At 46.4% G+C, this 17,577-nt stretch overlaps 1 protein-coding gene and 1 pseudogene across 11 annotated transcripts in view; both read right to left on the reverse strand.

The window, feature by feature from the left end:
* LOC144132260 (uncharacterized) overlaps positions 1-17,577 on the reverse strand; it is a 364,547-nt gene that overhangs the window by 70,908 nt on the left and 276,062 nt on the right. For 10 of the 11 annotated variants that reach the window (XM_077664563.1, XM_077664561.1, XM_077664560.1 and 7 more), the window contains one exon: positions 16,707-17,033. The exons of the other annotated variant lie outside the window; for it this stretch is intronic. In XM_077664563.1, the coding sequence (XP_077520689.1) occupies positions 17,013-17,033 (21 nt within the window). In that variant the 3' untranslated portion in view covers positions 16,707-17,012. Of the gene's footprint in view, positions 1-16,706; positions 17,034-17,577 lie in introns of those variants that run through there. 11 annotated transcript variants of the gene reach the window in all.
* On the reverse strand, positions 8,511-10,943 carry LOC144133324 (uncharacterized; annotated as a pseudogene).

Genomic DNA, 17,577 nt, shown 5'->3' on the forward strand with positions numbered 1-17,577 from the left:
CTTTTGCACAAGATGGCATTCACTACAGTGGTGCCACTGGCAAGAGAGTGGGTAGTAGGATAGGTCGCCAGGCAACAGCTTTTTTGGGGGGGACCCAGAGCTCTAAGGGAACCAGTGTAGAGAAGAAAGAACCAAGATCAAAGGGACGATGGAACCATAGGAGAAGAAATAGACACAAATGCCAGCACCAAGTTAATTCAGATATAGGTTTCATTAACATGCAAGGTGGTAGGAATAGACTGAAATGGGAGGAAATAGAACAATTAAGGCAGGAGGAATTAATGGTATATGGTTTAGTGGAAACGCATCTTAGAGACATGGAGCAACCACCCTGTAACCCAGACTATGCATGGGAGTATTGCAATAGAACAGAGGGCAGCAGAAAGGGGGTGGAATTGGGGCATTGATTCATAAAAGTATGAACTTTCAAAGGGTTAAACTCAAATGCAAGGAAGATTAATGGCTAAAAGGAAAAGTGGCAGGGAAGCAAACACTCCTTGACTTTGTATCCTGTGGACAGGAGCTAATGCCAAAGAGCAAAACAGGAAAATGTTAGAATGTATTGCAAGCGACATTGATGAGCTAAGAGGACAGGGCAACATAATTATATTAGGCGGCATGATTTCACAATAGAAGACCTGGATGGGTACACAGATTCGACAGGAAGCATGCTGCAGGACATGTCTGACAGGCATGATTTAGTTGTATGCAACAGTACCGAGAAGTGTGAAGGGCTCATAACATGGGAGGCAGGGAGCCTGCACTCAACGATAGATTATGCACTAATGTCACAGAGGATGTATATAGATTAGCGGTAATGAGCATAGATGACATGGTTCCAGAAGGCTAGGTAGTGACCACAAGCGTATCAAGTTGAAACCAATGTAGGACTGAAGTAAGCTGAACCCCCCCCCCCCCAATCAGAGAGGAATATTTACTGAGAAAAGCAATTGGAAGCACCAGCCAAACAAATTGAGAAAGTAATTTTAGGATAGTGAATGGACTTATACCAAATTAACTCGATTACTGGACCTAGAGCTAGCTAAGGTGCAAGTAAAGCTAAAAGGGAAAAGACGCAAACCCAAGAGTTGGTGGGATGAGGAGGCCAAGAGGGCGATACAGAAACGTTAGGAAGCGTCCAGGGAACACAGATATTCCAAGAAGAGGGGGGAACCAGAAGTAGAAGTAGACAGAAAATGGGATACCTTCATAAAGTGTAGAAGGGAAGCATCCTTCCCAACAGCCTAACCGACTCCATAAACGTGGAAGGTATTCTTAATGAATGGAAGAGTGTTTTTCCTGGCCTTGAGTTCACATCTGAAACCCCACAGGGCAGCCAGATTAGATTCCTAGACCTGCTGGTGACTTGCAGCGACAACCACACTTGCTGGGCTTATAAGCCCAGGGCAGAAAAACCACTGTTGCGATTTGATTCTGGTCATTCTAAAATTGTTAAACGAGCTGTAGTAACTTCTTGCCTAAAACTAGCTATAAAAAAATCATGCCCCCACTCGATTAGTCACAGCATTGTTGAACAGGTTTCCCGATTGAGGGCTTGTGGCTATCCTGAGCAGTTACTTGGCGGCATTGCAGAATGCTTACTAAGGGAAGTTACTGGGTCCGATAAGAATAAAAAACCGAGCTATGAAGGACGCCCCATTGTGATGCCATACATTCACAACATCTCCCACAGAATAAGGAAGACAGCGAACAAGTACGGAGTTGAGGTGGTTTTTTCAGCTCCCAATAAGCTCATTGGAATGTGCAAAAAGGTTAACGAGAATGAAGACCACAAAAAGAAACCTGGGTGCAACGTCAAACACGACATCACCTATCGAGAGTGTGAAGAAAAGGTCATTTACAGCATTCCACTTAGCTGTCAACGAACCTACGTGGGGCAAACGGGCAGATGCCTGAACAAGAGGCTTAGAGAGCACGAAAGATTATGCGAGCAAGTAGCGAAATCAGGAAACCTGGCACCACATTGCGCACAGTGCAAATGCACCCCGATGCTAAATATCACCAAGGTAATAGGTAGGGCCAGAAACAGACGGGAACGCGAAATTATCGAAGCTTTCGCTATGCACGTTGCTCCAGATAACCAATGCATCAGCTCCCCTTCGGTGATGCTAGGGAGAACCGAATTAAACTACCTCAGGAATAGCAATCTTCGGCTGTTGTAAAGGCACGTGTTGATATTTTATTATCATATATTTTTCCTTCATATCGCTCTTGTCAGCGTCGTGTGCTCTTACCTCTTCTGTGTATGACTTGACGTTAATATGTGTATATAGGCATGCTCCTTCAGATAATAAACAGTTGTTAGAAAGCGCTTGTCTTGTGTGTTCGTCCCTTTCCGTATTTTGGTAGCGCTCACCAATACCTTCAAGGATCCTATTTGATTAATGAGAAAATTAGAAGGGTGCCCAATGGATGTCAAAAGTAAATAAAAAGGACAGAAAAGCAGCTGAAAAATTCTAGAAACATCTAAATGCAATGAGTAATAAGACTAGGCTAGAGCAAAGGGTTATTGTTACAGATAAGGGTATTCGCCTAGAAGGGGATGAAGTGATAAAACACATAGGAACAAGGATGACAGAAAAATTTAAAGAAATGTTGCACATAATTTATTGAAGGAGGATAGACCGGTTACTGCAATAGCTTCACTTGAGCAAAGAGAGTGGGAAAGGCCAGAGAAGAAGGTTCCTAGTGGCACATCAACAGGACCAGACGGTATTCTGATCATGTTAATAGAAGCTAGGACCAATATCCAAGCAAACATTAATACAGGTAGTGAATAAAATGATAGTGGATGGGAAAGTCCCCGATGAATGGCGATTAAGTAGAATGAACATGATATATAAGGGAAAGGGAGACAAAGCTGACGTAAGTAACGAGGGGGTGCTAGGGGAGCTACAAAATGGTTTCCGGAAACAAAGGAGGTTGGAGGACAATCTGTTTTCATTGACGCAGTGTATAGAGATCGCTGAAAAGGTACACAGGCCCCTATGGCTACCATTTTGGATATTAAGGGAGCCTATGACAACGTTATTCAAGAGTATCTGTGGGACATACCGAGCACAGTGGATGTGGAAGATGGTGTAATTAATCTTTTAAAATATATATATAAAGGTACCAGAATGCTTATAAAATCTGAAAAAAAATGTGCCAGAGCCTGTAGAGATACAGCGGGGGCTTAGGCAAGGATGTCCGCTGTCTCCTTTGTTGTTCATGTTGTACCTGCAAGGGTTGGAGACTAAGCTAGAGAGGAGCGGACTAGGCTTCAATCTTTCTTTTTTCAAGCAAGGAGAATGGATTAAACAGTCATTACTGGGACTAATATATGCCGATGATATAGTGCTAATGGCTGACAAGGAAGATTTACAGAAGTTGATAGACATATGTGGTACAGAGGGAGATAGATTAGGTTTCAAGTTTAGTAAGGAAAAGCCTGCAGTCATGAAATTTAAAGGGACCCAGAAAGGGGGTCTCAATAAAGGTGCGACATGTCTGGGATGTTAAAAGATGACGGTTCATAATTATCCTCCAGCAAGAATTATTTTAATGCGCATTGTGGGTTATACGCAGACAAAATTTGAACTTCCGCGTCTTCGCGCCTTTCCCTCTCCTCTCGCACTCCAAAACGGCGGCACTCCTCCACCGGCCCCACTCACCTGGCCCCTCCCCTACCTCTGCCGGCTGCGGCGTGCGCGCAGTGGCCATGGCCACGGTAGCGCGTGATGTCTGAAAAAATTTGGTGCTGTGAACCAATGATTACGCCCGGCACCGCGCGTCGGGGCGAGGTGCGAAAGCGGGAATTTTAAAAAATTTATTGTAAATTTCCCGCTCGCTTTTGAGGTCTTGTACGCGGCATGGACGCTCGGTGGCCTGTACTCTACATAGTGCAAGTATTTTAAAGCCAAGCTCAAACACCCCTTTCTGTGGCCCTTCAATGATGAGGGCGGTGAGCATAGAATACAGGATTTCACGCTAGAAGTAGTGGATGAGTACAAGTATCTTGGGGTGTGGATAAATAACGGTGCCGAGTATCTGACAGAGCATGAAAAATATGTAATAAATAAAGCTAGTAGGAATGCAGCTGTCATGAAAAATAGGGCACTGTGGAATTACAATAGGTATGAAGTGGTAAGAGGGATCTGGAAAGGGGTGATGGTCCCTAGCCTGACTTTCGGTAATGCGGTCCTGTGCATGAGACCAGATATTCAAGCAAGGTTAGAAATTAAACAACGTGGTGTAGGGACGTTAGCTTCATCAGGGGGTACAGGGTGATATGGGATGGGCGTCGTTCGAGAGCAGAGAAGCTAGCACTAAGATAGCATTTGAGGAGCGATTGAGAAAAATGGGGGAAAAGCAGTGGGCTAGGAAAGTTCTCAGATACCTGTACATAAGGAATGTTGGCACGAAATGGAGAAAGCGAACTATAAAATTGACAAGCAAATATCTGGACAGCAGTAGGGGGCAAGTCAGCAATTATCGGTTAATGAAACGGAGAGCTCTGTGGAAAACAGGGATGCTGACGAAATCAGCACTGGGAACATACAGGATTCTTAAGCAGGAAATTGCCAAAGAAAATATTTATGATAATTTTAGGGGAAGCTCTTCATTGTTTGAGGCCAGGACGGGAGTTCTGCGGACTATGACATATAGAGTCAGGTACCACCAGATAGACACGTTGTGCGTTGCGTGCGGAGAGGAGGAAACGGCTGAACACTTGATACTTTTCTGTAAAGGGCTTAGCCCTACAGTGGAAAGCAGCAGGCTGATTTATCCAAGGAACTGGGGCGGACAGTGAAGGAAAAGTAGATTTTAAAGCCACCGCCCGATTTAAAGGGTTCAGCAGTGTCCGTCCATCCTTCAGAGCAGACCCCATGAAATCTCGAAACGTGATGAGTAAGAGCTAACGCTTTTAAAAGAATATCTCGCCATCATTTGGACGATTGCCAAGTTCCGACCTTACATTTATGAACGGCCCTTCTATGGCATCACAGACCATCACGCCCTCTGCTGGCTATCCTCCCTCAAAGAACCTTCCGGCCGACTGGCCCGCTGGGCTTTACGTCTCCAGGAGTTTGATATTCATGTCATTTATCGCTCTGGCCGGAAGCACTCGGACGCCGACGCCCTTTCTCGTTCACTGCTCCCATGCGATTCAGCCTCTGCCCTCGTCTGTGCCTACGATTTCTCGTTATTTGACGTCCCTGATATGCTCTCCGAACAACTGAAGGATCCTTGGATCACCTCGCTGCTAACCGTCCTGAAAAATCACTCACCACATTCTTCGTCCCGGACCCTTCGCCGCCAAGCCCACCATTTCGCCGTTCATGATGGCCTCTTACATACTGCCGTAACTACCTCTCCAACAGGTGGAAGTGGCTGTTGATGGTCCCTCGACACCTCCGTGCTGCCTCTTTCCATGCCGCTCCATAATGCGGCCACGCCGGTGTACTAAAAACATATGCTCGCCTTAGTCTGCAATATTACTAGCGAGGTACGTACCACTACATACGTCAGCACATTCGGTCATGCACCATCTGCCAACGTCCCAAGAAACCTCCCCGCCCCGCCGCCGCTCCTTTGCAGCAGTTACCTTGCCCTGGTTGATGCTTTCACCACATCAGCATTGATCTTTATGGTCCACTTCCAACTACTTCGGCTAACAATCGCTGGGTCATCGTGGCCGTTGACCATCTCACACGTTACGTCGAAACGTTGGCTCTCAAATCTGCTACTGCAAACGATGTCAATTGCTTCATTCTACATGCACAATCTTGTTCTTCGTCACGGCGCCCCGAAGTGACCACGGCCGTGTTTTTCTCTCAGACACCATCGAGGCCATGCTAAAGCAATGCCAAATCTTTCATCGCTGTACCAGCGCCTATCAACCCCAGACCAACGGCATGACTGAACAGTTCAACCGCACACTCAGTGACATGCTCTCCATGTACGTTGACACCGCCCACTCCAACTGGGACCAAGTGCTCCCTTTAGTCACGTGTGCGTATAATACGGCTACTCACACGACGGGGTTTTCTCCTTTCTTTCTCTTATATGGCTGGGAGCCTACATCCACCATGGACACCATCCTTCTTTATCGATCGCCCTGAGCCTTCCGAGACCGCATTACTTTCCGAAGCTCACCTGTAAGCCGAAGAATGCCGGCAACTTGCCCACTCTTTCACTACACAGCTCCAATGGCATCAGAAGCACCATCGGGATTCCTCGGACCCTCCCGCGTCATACCCATCTAGCGCCCTCATTTGGCTCTGGGTGCCTTCCTCCACTACCGGTCTCGCCACGAAACTGCTTTCTCGCTATCACGGATCTTACTGCGTTGTGCAACAAACTTGCACAACGCCGCTTGCCCCCTCTTCGAACCACCGTCGCCGGGGGCGCGAAACTGTGCACGTCGAGCGCCTCAAGCCTAATTATGATCCGCCCATGCTTTCCTCCCCGTAAGTTGCCAGGATGGCTCCTTTTTCAGCGGGGAAGTAACTGTAATGGGACCGACCGGCAGGAGTTCAAGCGCAGCGAAGAGGTACCCCAAGTGCTACTGGGATTTCGAGCGCCACCTGTGAGTGTGTCCGTCGTGTCGCCATTTGACAAACGACAGCCAACCTGCGCTTCGCATACAATATGCCTTTACAATATGTAAAGTATAAGGAAAACTGCACTCCTTACACACCTGAACACATGAATGGCTTTTGAAGTCTGATAAAACTCAAGAATGCAGTGGCGAATACCCCTCAATTGCGGTCTTTCAGCCGGTGGCATTGATCAGTTCTCAGACGTGGTAATCGGAAATATGTAGGGAAATATGTTATTTTGCAATCTGTCGAAAAAAACTGCCTGCTCTCATATTTTTTTATCCTTTTTCAGACCTTTGCAACCTGAAGGCAAGATACCTCTGCAAGCTGTGGTTGGCACTGTGGCATTGTAGATTACTAGTTTGATTTTATTTTGTGTGCTGTATGTATTTTACAACTTTTTAGGCGAAAAAACAGACAAAAATGATGAGGGACGAGAAGGAGGAATGCACACTACAGTTTCTAGTCCAGTCATAGTTGTGTCCATTCTTCCTTCTTGTCCCACGTCTTTTTTGACTGTTTTTCCACCTATGTAACAACTGGCCCCAATCGAACTCTTCTGTAAACATCAGAGTTGCATTGGTATGTGGCAGCGCAAAACTATGGGTTAAAATTATGAAATTCTCTTCATATTGCCTTTCATTAACGTTTTTACTTACAGTATCTTGCACTTAAAAACTTCCTTACCCATTTCAGTAACAGTATTGTGTTTTGGTTTGTTTTTTCAAAACGTCCCCTTTTGGAAGTTCTACCATGGGAGTACTACCTGCACACAGTAACGCTTACTATTGCATGAAACTTCTGCCGGTAGGACTAGCTTGAAGAATTCCTCTTGAAGACAAAGCAACTTAAATTTCATTAATAAAATTGTCAATCCGATACATTTTTTGTGGCTGTTAGTTGCTTAATAGAGGCATGCATCTGACATAAGGCGGACGTATGTCTGGTTTTGGGTATTCTGTGGGCTTTATATAAGCCCATGGCAACTGCCAGATATATTACTAGCTAGAGTCACCAAGGCCTGCTTCATCAAAGCGCAGAAGGCATGACACTGCAATGGCCTCATTAGATCCAGGATATTCTCGGATATCATTGTAGTTACATATGTACCTCCGTCAGATATCCATGAGAGATCCACTGAATATCGGCAGATCTCCCATGGATATCCGTACATCCAAAAAGGGTCGTACGTCACAGTGGTTGACTGGGTGCCATCAATTTGTTGATCATATGGATCTGCTGGTGGCAGACTTGCCAGGATGTCACAGACCTCGAGCGAGACTATGCAGCAAAGTATGGAAAGAAAAATGACAGGTGTAACGTTAAAGAGACCGGAAGCGGGCAGAGTGGGTAAGGGAAACATGGGTTAATGACATTCCAGTCGAAATCAAGAGGAAGAAATGGGCTTGGGCAGGGCATGTAATGCGAAGGCAAGATAACCAACCGCTGGTCCTTAAGGGCAACAGAGTGGATTCCAAGAGAAGGTAAGCCTAGCAGGGGGGTGGCAGAAAGTTAGGTGGACGGATGATATTAAAAGTTTGCGGGAATACGGTGGGCGCAGCTGGCAAAGGACAACAGGGCAAGTTGTTGGGCGAGTTGGTTTCGATACTCCATGACTGTAGCGCAACGAACAGGATGGACGGGCCGATGTATCAACGAAAGATTAAAGGAGCACGATTATAATGTCTCACGTGGCCCCATAGTAGGCCACGTAGCCAAACACTGCAGAAACTGCAAAAGTGATGATGATGATGAAGATGACATCGATGCCTACAAGTCATTGTACAACAAGTGCGTTGTGCCAGGGTTCGTACACAATATTTGGCTGAAAATTCAAGGACATTTCAAGGATGCAAAAAGGCAGAATTCAAGGAGTGTCAACACAATTTTATTTCCTCACATGACTTAGGAAAGCAGCCCTATTTTCGCATTAATTTCTCTTTCAAGACCCGTTATCTCCGCTTTTTCTTTGGCTGTTCGACACAAACTGTTGGCCTTAACAAGACAAGTCAGGTCATTTTTTGCTTTGGCGTCTTCCGAAAAGCTATCCGCTGACTCCTGCAAGCACTTCAGAGTTTTTTCGAGCCTTGTATTCTTCTTTTGCATGCTCTGTAGCTCTAGCTCGAGATCTTTTCTCTTCAAGGTTACCTGCTGCGCTACACCTTGCTTCTTCTGTTCGTCCATGTAACACGCATAGATATGCCTGGCTTGGCGCACTGATGACTTCAGTTCTTGCGACACTGGAACGTTAAGCAGCCCACCGTGTGTTTTCACGGCCTCACAGATGACTCATTGCGAGATATACGAAGGCTCTGCCATATTTTTGACCGCGATGTGCTTGTTTACACTGAAACCTTTCTACTGAAGCCTGCCCATGGCTAAGCAAGAGAAGGACCTTCAATACTACCCATAACATCGAGAACAGGTGCACGAAGAGAACGTCAAGGCGTTCATGGTCTCTTTCATAATTTTGGAGTTCATGCCGTTTTTCTTGGCAGAACTGAATGTACTGTGCACACACAATATCTCTCTTGTGCTCAGAAAAAAGCTTGCTGTCACACAACAGTTAAGAACAACTTTAAGCTTCCCAAGGCACATTTCCGTCTTCGACATCTCTCTGGGGTCGAAACATGACAACCCTTGAACCAGAGGGTACCTAAGAGGACTTCTCTCCACGATTTTCAGGATCATGCTCACAATAAACTTCCGACACTAGCCCCTAAATTCAAAAACACACTTGGTACTCGCTTTTCCGCTCTTTAAGATCTTCTCAGCCACACGTCCAACGTCCACCTTCTCAAGTGACGTGTAATTGGCAATGTCATGAACATCAATTCGCAGCAGTTTCATGATGCTCGTGGCTTCTGTCAATACCAAGCACTTCACGAACCTTGCAAAGAGGCTCCTAAAGACAGTTTCAAGCCCTTTCGCTAAAAAAATGTCTTTGGAGAATCACTGAAAAACAGTCAAGAAAGGCTGCACAACCATTGCAACGTTTAGTGAAAAGTTCAGTTTCGCAAGTGCAAGCCGGTCGTTTCGAAAAGCACTGGCGTTCTCAAACGCTCTACATTTCGGCAAGAGTAGCCTATGGTCACTCACTGCTTTGGTGTAGTGCCTCAAATGCTCCCACATAGCCAGGGCTCTCTCCAGTACTCGCACGTTCTCGACCCAACGGTGGGGCACAAAAGGAAGTGGAAGCAGCTTGCTCCCCGTTTCTTCAACAAAATCCTCACGGCGGGCTGGTGCATCGTGGAAGAGCGAGAATAAGCTCGACAGAAAGGTGTCAACTGACCAGCTCGTCTCATGCATTCCTGCTCTGTAAGCATTATGCACTGTGTGCAAGCCACATGAACCAATATCCAAGCACTGAACTTGAAAGTCATTCTTCATGTCAACTTCTGCATAAGGTTGTCTGCTGTGCTGTGACCCATGAATGTTGAAGTAAGACATCTGGTTGTCACCTCACACTTGTTTCACAATCTGTCGTGAACATCAAGTTGTTTTCTTTGCAGGTACTCATTCAAGGTTTCGTCAAAAAGCACAACAAAATTGTCAGACTTCTCCATCATTTGTTGCACTTGCAAAGTGAAAAATGGGAGCAGACCGTGGCACGTGACATACGCACATTTTTTCTCGGAGCAAATGAAGCTTCTTGCGACCCGCTATCTGGAAACATCTTTTGGAATAGCTGGGAAATGGATCCACTGGAGCTGTAGGAGTAGTGTGACGACACAACTTTCATCGTCCACAAAATCTCGGCTTCGATCACGGAATCATGGTTTCTGCAGTCTTCGTCAATTGTCGCAGCCCGAGAGGAAGTTGCCATGCTTTCATGCTGACAAGCAGCCTCGGACGTCAGATTTTCCGCTTGCATGAAACATGCGACGGATGAGCAGCCCTCACCTGCTGCAGCTTTAGATCGGTGCTTCGCGCCTTTCTGGTGGCTCTTCCAAGGCAGATTCCCCCATCGTTGCAATGTCGACCGTCTTCTGACATAATGCGCACTTTGCTCGATAAGGATCGCTTGGCTCTGGTCTCACCCAGTGACGATAGTCCATATGTTGCAGCCACGCGAGCTGAAACTTGCACTTCCCGCCTGGCATCTTGTGAAATTAGACACACAATGCAAACGCGAACTTCACTGAAATGGCGCGCATGAGGCCAACAGATTACCCGACTAAAGTGCCTAAAAGAGCCCTTTCTATTTTGCCGAGCGCGGGTGTCGCAGTAGCACCGAGAGTGACGCCTGCCGCCGCCGGCCGCTTGGTGCGCTGCACTATGAGACTGTGCCGGACCATGCTGAGACATGGGCGAACTTCAGGCGAGGCACGACGCAGTCTCCCCATTTGCCCGACGATCTGCCTCTTTTATGTTCATCCAAATCCGCGATGCGTTCAGGGCCTGCGGACGCGCTGGGTAATGAGACGAGCCGTTTCTTTCGGCGTTTGTCTGGAAAATCGCGGTTTCGCGACCTGTTTGGAGTTTCTTTAGGGTGCAAAACACCCACTCACAAGAAGAAAAGACTCAACAAAAGCGGAAGCAAGGCGCGAAATGAACTGCGCATTACAATCAACGCATCGTAGCAATCAATGCATCGCAAAAGAACAAGAGTCGAACGCCGCACGGTTTAGCATGGTGCCGACAGGCATCACCGTCTGGTGGCCCGGGGCAGCAGGCATCACTGCCTATGCCACCGTCCCGCGTTGGAGATGCTCGGTCGACGGCACACTAGAGTATATTCTAGGCACTATACGCCAACCGACCGAGCAATGTGCCTCGCATTGGATTGGATTTCCAATGCATATTAGTTGCTAGACGACATAGGGGCTGCGGGATTTAAAACCGAAACTTCCTGATGTTGCCCTTTAGTCAACAAAGCTCGTTTTCATGGACATGCGTAAGCGAAAGGGACTTTAAAATCAGCGTGAGTTGCGGATGTACATCGTTAATTTTCTTTAGCAGAAGAAATCCCACGGGATTTTCAAGGATTACAAGGAGTGCACGGGTATTCAAGTAGTTTCAAGGCCCCATGAACTTATACTGTCAATATCAAGGATATTCAAGGATTTCAAGGGGCTGTGCGAACCGTGTGATGGGTAGGAACCCAACTCGCTGACAAGAAAAATTATAGAAGCACATATGATAGCAAGGCTCCCGGAAGAATGTATAAGCGCACCCTCCGTATCGCTGTCAGAAAAAGAAAAACGATACCTCGACTGCGAATGCTGACAAGCGTGTGCTTTATTTTGAGTTTTTTTTATATTTGTGACGTGTACATTGCTTTCCATTTCTGGCTGCCAGTCGGGTACTTATTCTGGCTGGCAGCTAATAAAGATTTCAGTTGTGAGTCAGCGCTGTGTTGTGTCCCTGCCTGTGTCCTTCTTCTACGTCCCGTTCATTGCACTGTAGTCATGGAATGGCAAAGGACAGGGTTAGTTGGAGAGACATGGGAGAGGCCTGTGCCCTGCAGAGGGTGTAGGCAGGCTGATGATGATGAATGTTCACGAGGCAAAAATGAGCTTCGGCTTGTAAGAACCATACGTCTGGATGTTGCACACAGAATGGCAAAAGACAGGGGTGTAGGAATCAATGGAGGGAACGTGGGACGTCGGAGTCTGCGAAACATCATGTAGTGCAGCGTTGGTGTCCATGTTCCAAGTCGCCAGTGCGGAAGATGTTGCTAGCACAAGAGCTGCAGGCAAACTGGTTTATTCCAGCCACTGCGCGTCTCTCTTCACCTCTTAGTGCTCATGCCCCACCACACACTCATTAAAGAAATCATACTATTCGAAATTTTGTGTGTGTCCCTTCAAGACAACTCTGTTTGTATGAACTGTTTTTATTTCTACCAAAAGTCTTCACTTAAGGGACATGAATCTTTGGTTTATTTGTGCTGCACTGATGCTGTCATTTTTCATCCCAACTGTGTGTTGTGCAGTGCTCCTGTCTAGGTGTATCGAAAACGTGAGAACATTAAAATGCAAGGTGAGAGAGAATCTGACTAGCGAGAGCTTCGTGACAACATGCCAAGCCTGGTGCAAACAAACCAATGGCATACGTATAAAATGCAGCAGTGCACAATTACCCGGACCTGCATTAACGCAACACTGCTTACATACAACAACAGTACTGATCATGAAAAGGCGATTCCTTTGAACATGCTCATCAGCACCAATGTGAGGATGGCCATCCATGGGATTCCGCAACTATGACAGGAGTGCCATTGCTACAACTTGCACGCACCGAGGCTGAAATGAAATTTCCCCTCCAATAAATGGACAGGACTTTCTTGCTACAAAGTATACTGAGGGGCCAGTTGGTCAGACATATTATAAACAAAAACGTAGCATATGGACGGGACGAAGAAGGGTGAAGACAGGACGGTTGCTACACTTACAACTGAATAGAATGAAATGAGACATTAAACCACACCCCATCCCAGAACAACACGCATGCGCATGACATAAAACAAGGTAAAAACAAACTGATAATCTTAAAACGTGTGGAAAATGAGCAAAAAAAGAAAGAAAATAGAAAGAGTGATAGATAATAAAAGGTGCTAAGAAAACTCAAGTTCGTTTTAAAAACTTCAATTCCTTCTCCATCAGACACACAGATGGGGTACTAATGCCTTTCGATATGCCTTCACTGCATATCGAAATTTCCTAGGCTTCCAAGATTTCCCTAGCCAATTGGTCGTTACCACGCCCTACAGTAGCAACAGTAGCAACCATCCTGCCTTCACTCTTCTTCGTCTTGTCCATATGCTACGTTTTTGTTAATATTTCTTGCTACATGCTTGCAATACCACACAGCTCTATGCATATCTGCTGGTCCACTGTTTTCACAGCACTGATAGCGCCATCAATTCCAAAGACTTGCCGCCACAAGTGACCGAGCCACATGAGACAAAATCCTACGCTAGTCCAATACTCGAAACCAACATGAGTGCGGCCGAATCCACAAAACAGTTCGCTTTGCTGCTACGTCATTTTTACGCAGATATGGGTGAAGCGAACCTTGTGGGAGGACGAGGGTGAGACTGTAGCCAATCGGAGATCACACAATCTTTTTTTTGCTTTCGCCAGAGGGCACCACTCATATCTGAACTGCGCAAGAGGCTTATGGCATTGCAGAACTTTTGTTACTGCTGTTTTCATGTGACCCGGGGACAGTGCTGGCATGCAGAGACCGTTGTCTGGGTCTGTACAACTTGCTGTGCCAGCGTGAGTTCCCAGTTCAGCTCATGGAGCAGTATAGTTGAAGTTGGACTAGTTGGTGAACATCCCATGCAGAAAAAACTGTTTGCAAACAGACACCAGACGAAGACACATGTGGACTAAATAATAATATGTACCGTAAAATCTGTGTATAATACGTGGTTTTTTTTTTTAAATTTCAGCATGTCAAATTTCCACCTCATACTATATGTGAATACGAACAATTTTCGGGCAAAATCCACAGTTCCTGTTCCATTATTATCGAGTGCCGCCCCCATCACACTTCCAGCGAAAAGAGGCGCTGTCTAGTGGTGGCGGAGGTCGGTAGTTTCGCTTTCGATGACACTTCACTACGCTGACCTGACATAGCAACGGCCAGGACGATCGCACCTCGCATGACATCCGGACTGCAAAAGCAGCACTTGGCTGCTTTTAAAAAGAAAGTAATCGTAGCTGCCAAAAGCATTGGCACCGCGTCAAGTGCTGCTATATTGTATGAGGTAGGGAGAGCCTGCAGTTATTGCCACCAGACACGGACCTCTCCAACCATGGATGCTTGGGGCAGCATTCCTGCGGAGCGCACCGGTTGTGATTTCAGGAAATGTGGGATGTCTCGCACGCTCGACTGTACCGAAGATTTGTTTCTATGGAAAGATATCTCTCACAAGGGCCTCTCGGAAAACAGCACACCTGGCGATGACGATCACTAAAGCTCCAACGGACATTTCCGAAGCATGCGTGCCAGCGTGTATGCCGGAACTGGTCTGTGCACACTCACGGCGCAGGAAGCAAGTGGGCGTAAACGCGGCTCCTCTGTACAGTACATACCTGCTGCTTGATATACACAAGTCGTATCCGGTGCGCCAGCGTACACAAATAATCGAAGGCGTTCGGCTTCTGCGACTTCCGGAACGTCTTCGAACCGACTGCCCTTCCTTACCGACATTACACGCGGATGAAAACTTTTTTTTTTTCAGTTTTTGCTATCTACAAATTACACCCAGTATTATATACAGGTCCATATAACTTTTTTTTTCAGTTTTGGCTATCTCCGAATTACACCTCGTATTATATGCGGGTCCATATAATACGCGGGTTTTTATGGTATCTCACAAAATATTTACAGTGCGCCTAATGAAAAAAGAAAACAGACGAAGAGGAGACAGCACCCAAAGTAACGTGCCGTTACAGTTCATGTAGCATCCACGAATCGCACCTCGCTGTTATTACGGTTGGCTGGCTTCCACATTTGCTACTAAACCGCCGCGGTGGCACAGTGGTTATTGTGATCGGCTGCTGACCCGAAAGACGCGGGTTCGATCCCGACTGTGGCGCAGTTTAATTTTGATGGAGGCGAAATGATAGAGACCTGTATACTTTGCAATGTCAGCGCACGTTAAGCCCGAGATAGTTAAAACTATCCTAGGCGCATACGACATCCATCATAGCCTGAGACGTTAAACCCCCCGAAACAAACCAGACATTCGCTACTACTTTTTATGATATATTCCTCCATCAGCTCGCCATTAAAACTCGTCCTTATGGTACTGCAAAATGCTAGTTTTAACTAGAAGTGTACAACCTCCCTTTTTTGAGTCTCTTGAGACGAATGTTAACACAACTAATCCAGATAGCTTACTGCAAGGTAATGGAAGCTTGTTTACAACCACACAAATGCAGAGTACCAACCATGTCTCATGGCTAATGTGGCAAAGAAAGGGAGCATGGCTCAGTGAAAAGCAGCAGTGTTACATGGTAAAGGCTTCATTGGACTGAACCAGCTGACCAAGGAGGAACAGCTCTAGTAAAAGACCATCAATAAATGGAATGATGTGGATTATGCTATCACCGCAGTGAAACAGTGAAAGTTTTTGGGAAACAAAACCTATAACACGCGCCACGGCGAAGCGTTTGTGATGATAAAGAACTCAATGGCTTTCTTATTCGTTCGTCACTCAGCAAGCACGCGTGGGGACACTCTTAGGGGCACAGGCAGATTGTCAACAGCACCTTCTCCACTTTTCTGCGTGTATCACAGGTATAAGTCAGCATGCTCACGCCGAGCAGTGCCGAATATCATCCTGCTACCGTCCACATGGAAGCCTAAAAGCATAAAAAAACTGAAGCATGCAGATAACATTTCTCTCTCGCCATCGCGGTACAAGTCTTTCTTGTAGTTGGGCGGACTGCCGGTGTACTAATCACTGCTAAAGCTTGAAATGCCACCTAAAAGCCTTATGAGGCATGTCGAAGGGATCCTCACATACGTGAGGCCGCCGATAATGATTGCTCAACAGTGTGCAACTCAAGGTGTCAAACGGAGGAACCACCATGTTTACAGTGAAGCGAATGCCAGCGTCTCGGTTCCACGGAGGGCCGGCTAACTGGCTAACTGGTTGACTTGATTGACAGCTCATGTGACGTGTACAAAAACCACGGTCCGGCCTCCGCGATATGTCATCACGCTGGCAGTGACGACATGTGGCCAATCGCACTCAGTGGCGTGCTGTGGCTGGCGTGGAAGTGAACAGTCTCGTGGATCCGGGCCCTGGTCTCTCAGACAAGCTGCTTGTTAAAAAGAAAAAGAAAGGAAGGTTTCATCGCTGTGCACCCAAAAGTCGACTGGTTTCCGAGGCCGAACCTGCACGCAGCAATCCATCAGGAAGAACTGCACTACTTCCACTGCTGTTTCATGTCAAGGGATGGACATGATGCGACTAGAACATCATCCCTGCCGAAGAGGTGTTGCGGTTTGACTTGCAGCAGCCGCTGTGCTTGGACTTAAGAGCATACGCTGCAAATTGAAAGCTGCTGTACATAGCTGGATGTCTTCTTATATTGCTAACATCAATAGAGAATAATGCGAGAAAGAAGCACTGTAGAAAAGCAGACAGTGTAGAACTTTATGCAAAAGCATGGGTTACATTGTAAACAAGGGGCAACAAAAAAAAAATGCTGGGGGCCCAGTACGACGTAAACTCACAGGCTGCAGTAGCAACAACAACAAGTAACAAACAGAGAGGAGACGAGACCAGGACGTTGCAGAAGAAGAAGAAGAGTCTTGGTGGTCCCTGGCTCGTGTCGCGCGCACCGCATCATTGCACCAGGAGGAAGAGGGCAAAGAAGCAGATGCCGCAGGTCCAAGTTGCGTCTGCCGGCGGAATGGAGAGCACTCTGTCTGGGACCTCTACTTTTTATTTGATGATCCCTGCAGGAAAGGAAATAAGTGGCTAGTAAAACTAGGCACATAATCCTTGCACAAGGCAAAGCAATGGGCTGCAATGTGACATGATCAGAGAAAGTCAACATTAACTCGCGATCCAACCCATGTTTACATGACAAAGCCTATCTCAGCTATCAATGACAAAGCCTACCTTACATCTACACTTTCTCGCAATCCAACGTCGAGACAAAGCAACATGCGACCCAGAAAATAGTATTTTGTGCTACTAGGACTAAAATTGATTTCAAACTGCACCTGCTGTGAAATTATCAATGACCCTAGAACACATTCCAGTGAATTCAGTAGCAGGTCATTGTATACTACTGGACATTTTATTTACAACTCAAGATTATGCAACAAGTGCGCTGTTGCCATCAACATGATCAGAGACATTCAACATTAATTCTGACATGCGATCCAACCCGTGCTTAGCCAAATGTGTAAAGTTTTAGGGCCACTGTTACTGTATACTAGACTTGAATGCGGACACCATGAACTTCTACAAAATATTGACTATCCACACGTTGCT

The sequence above is a fragment of the Amblyomma americanum genome, chromosome 5 (assembly GCF_052857255.1).
Source record: "Amblyomma americanum isolate KBUSLIRL-KWMA chromosome 5, ASM5285725v1, whole genome shotgun sequence".
In the NCBI taxonomy this organism is placed as follows: Eukaryota; Metazoa; Arthropoda; class Arachnida; order Ixodida; family Ixodidae; genus Amblyomma; species Amblyomma americanum.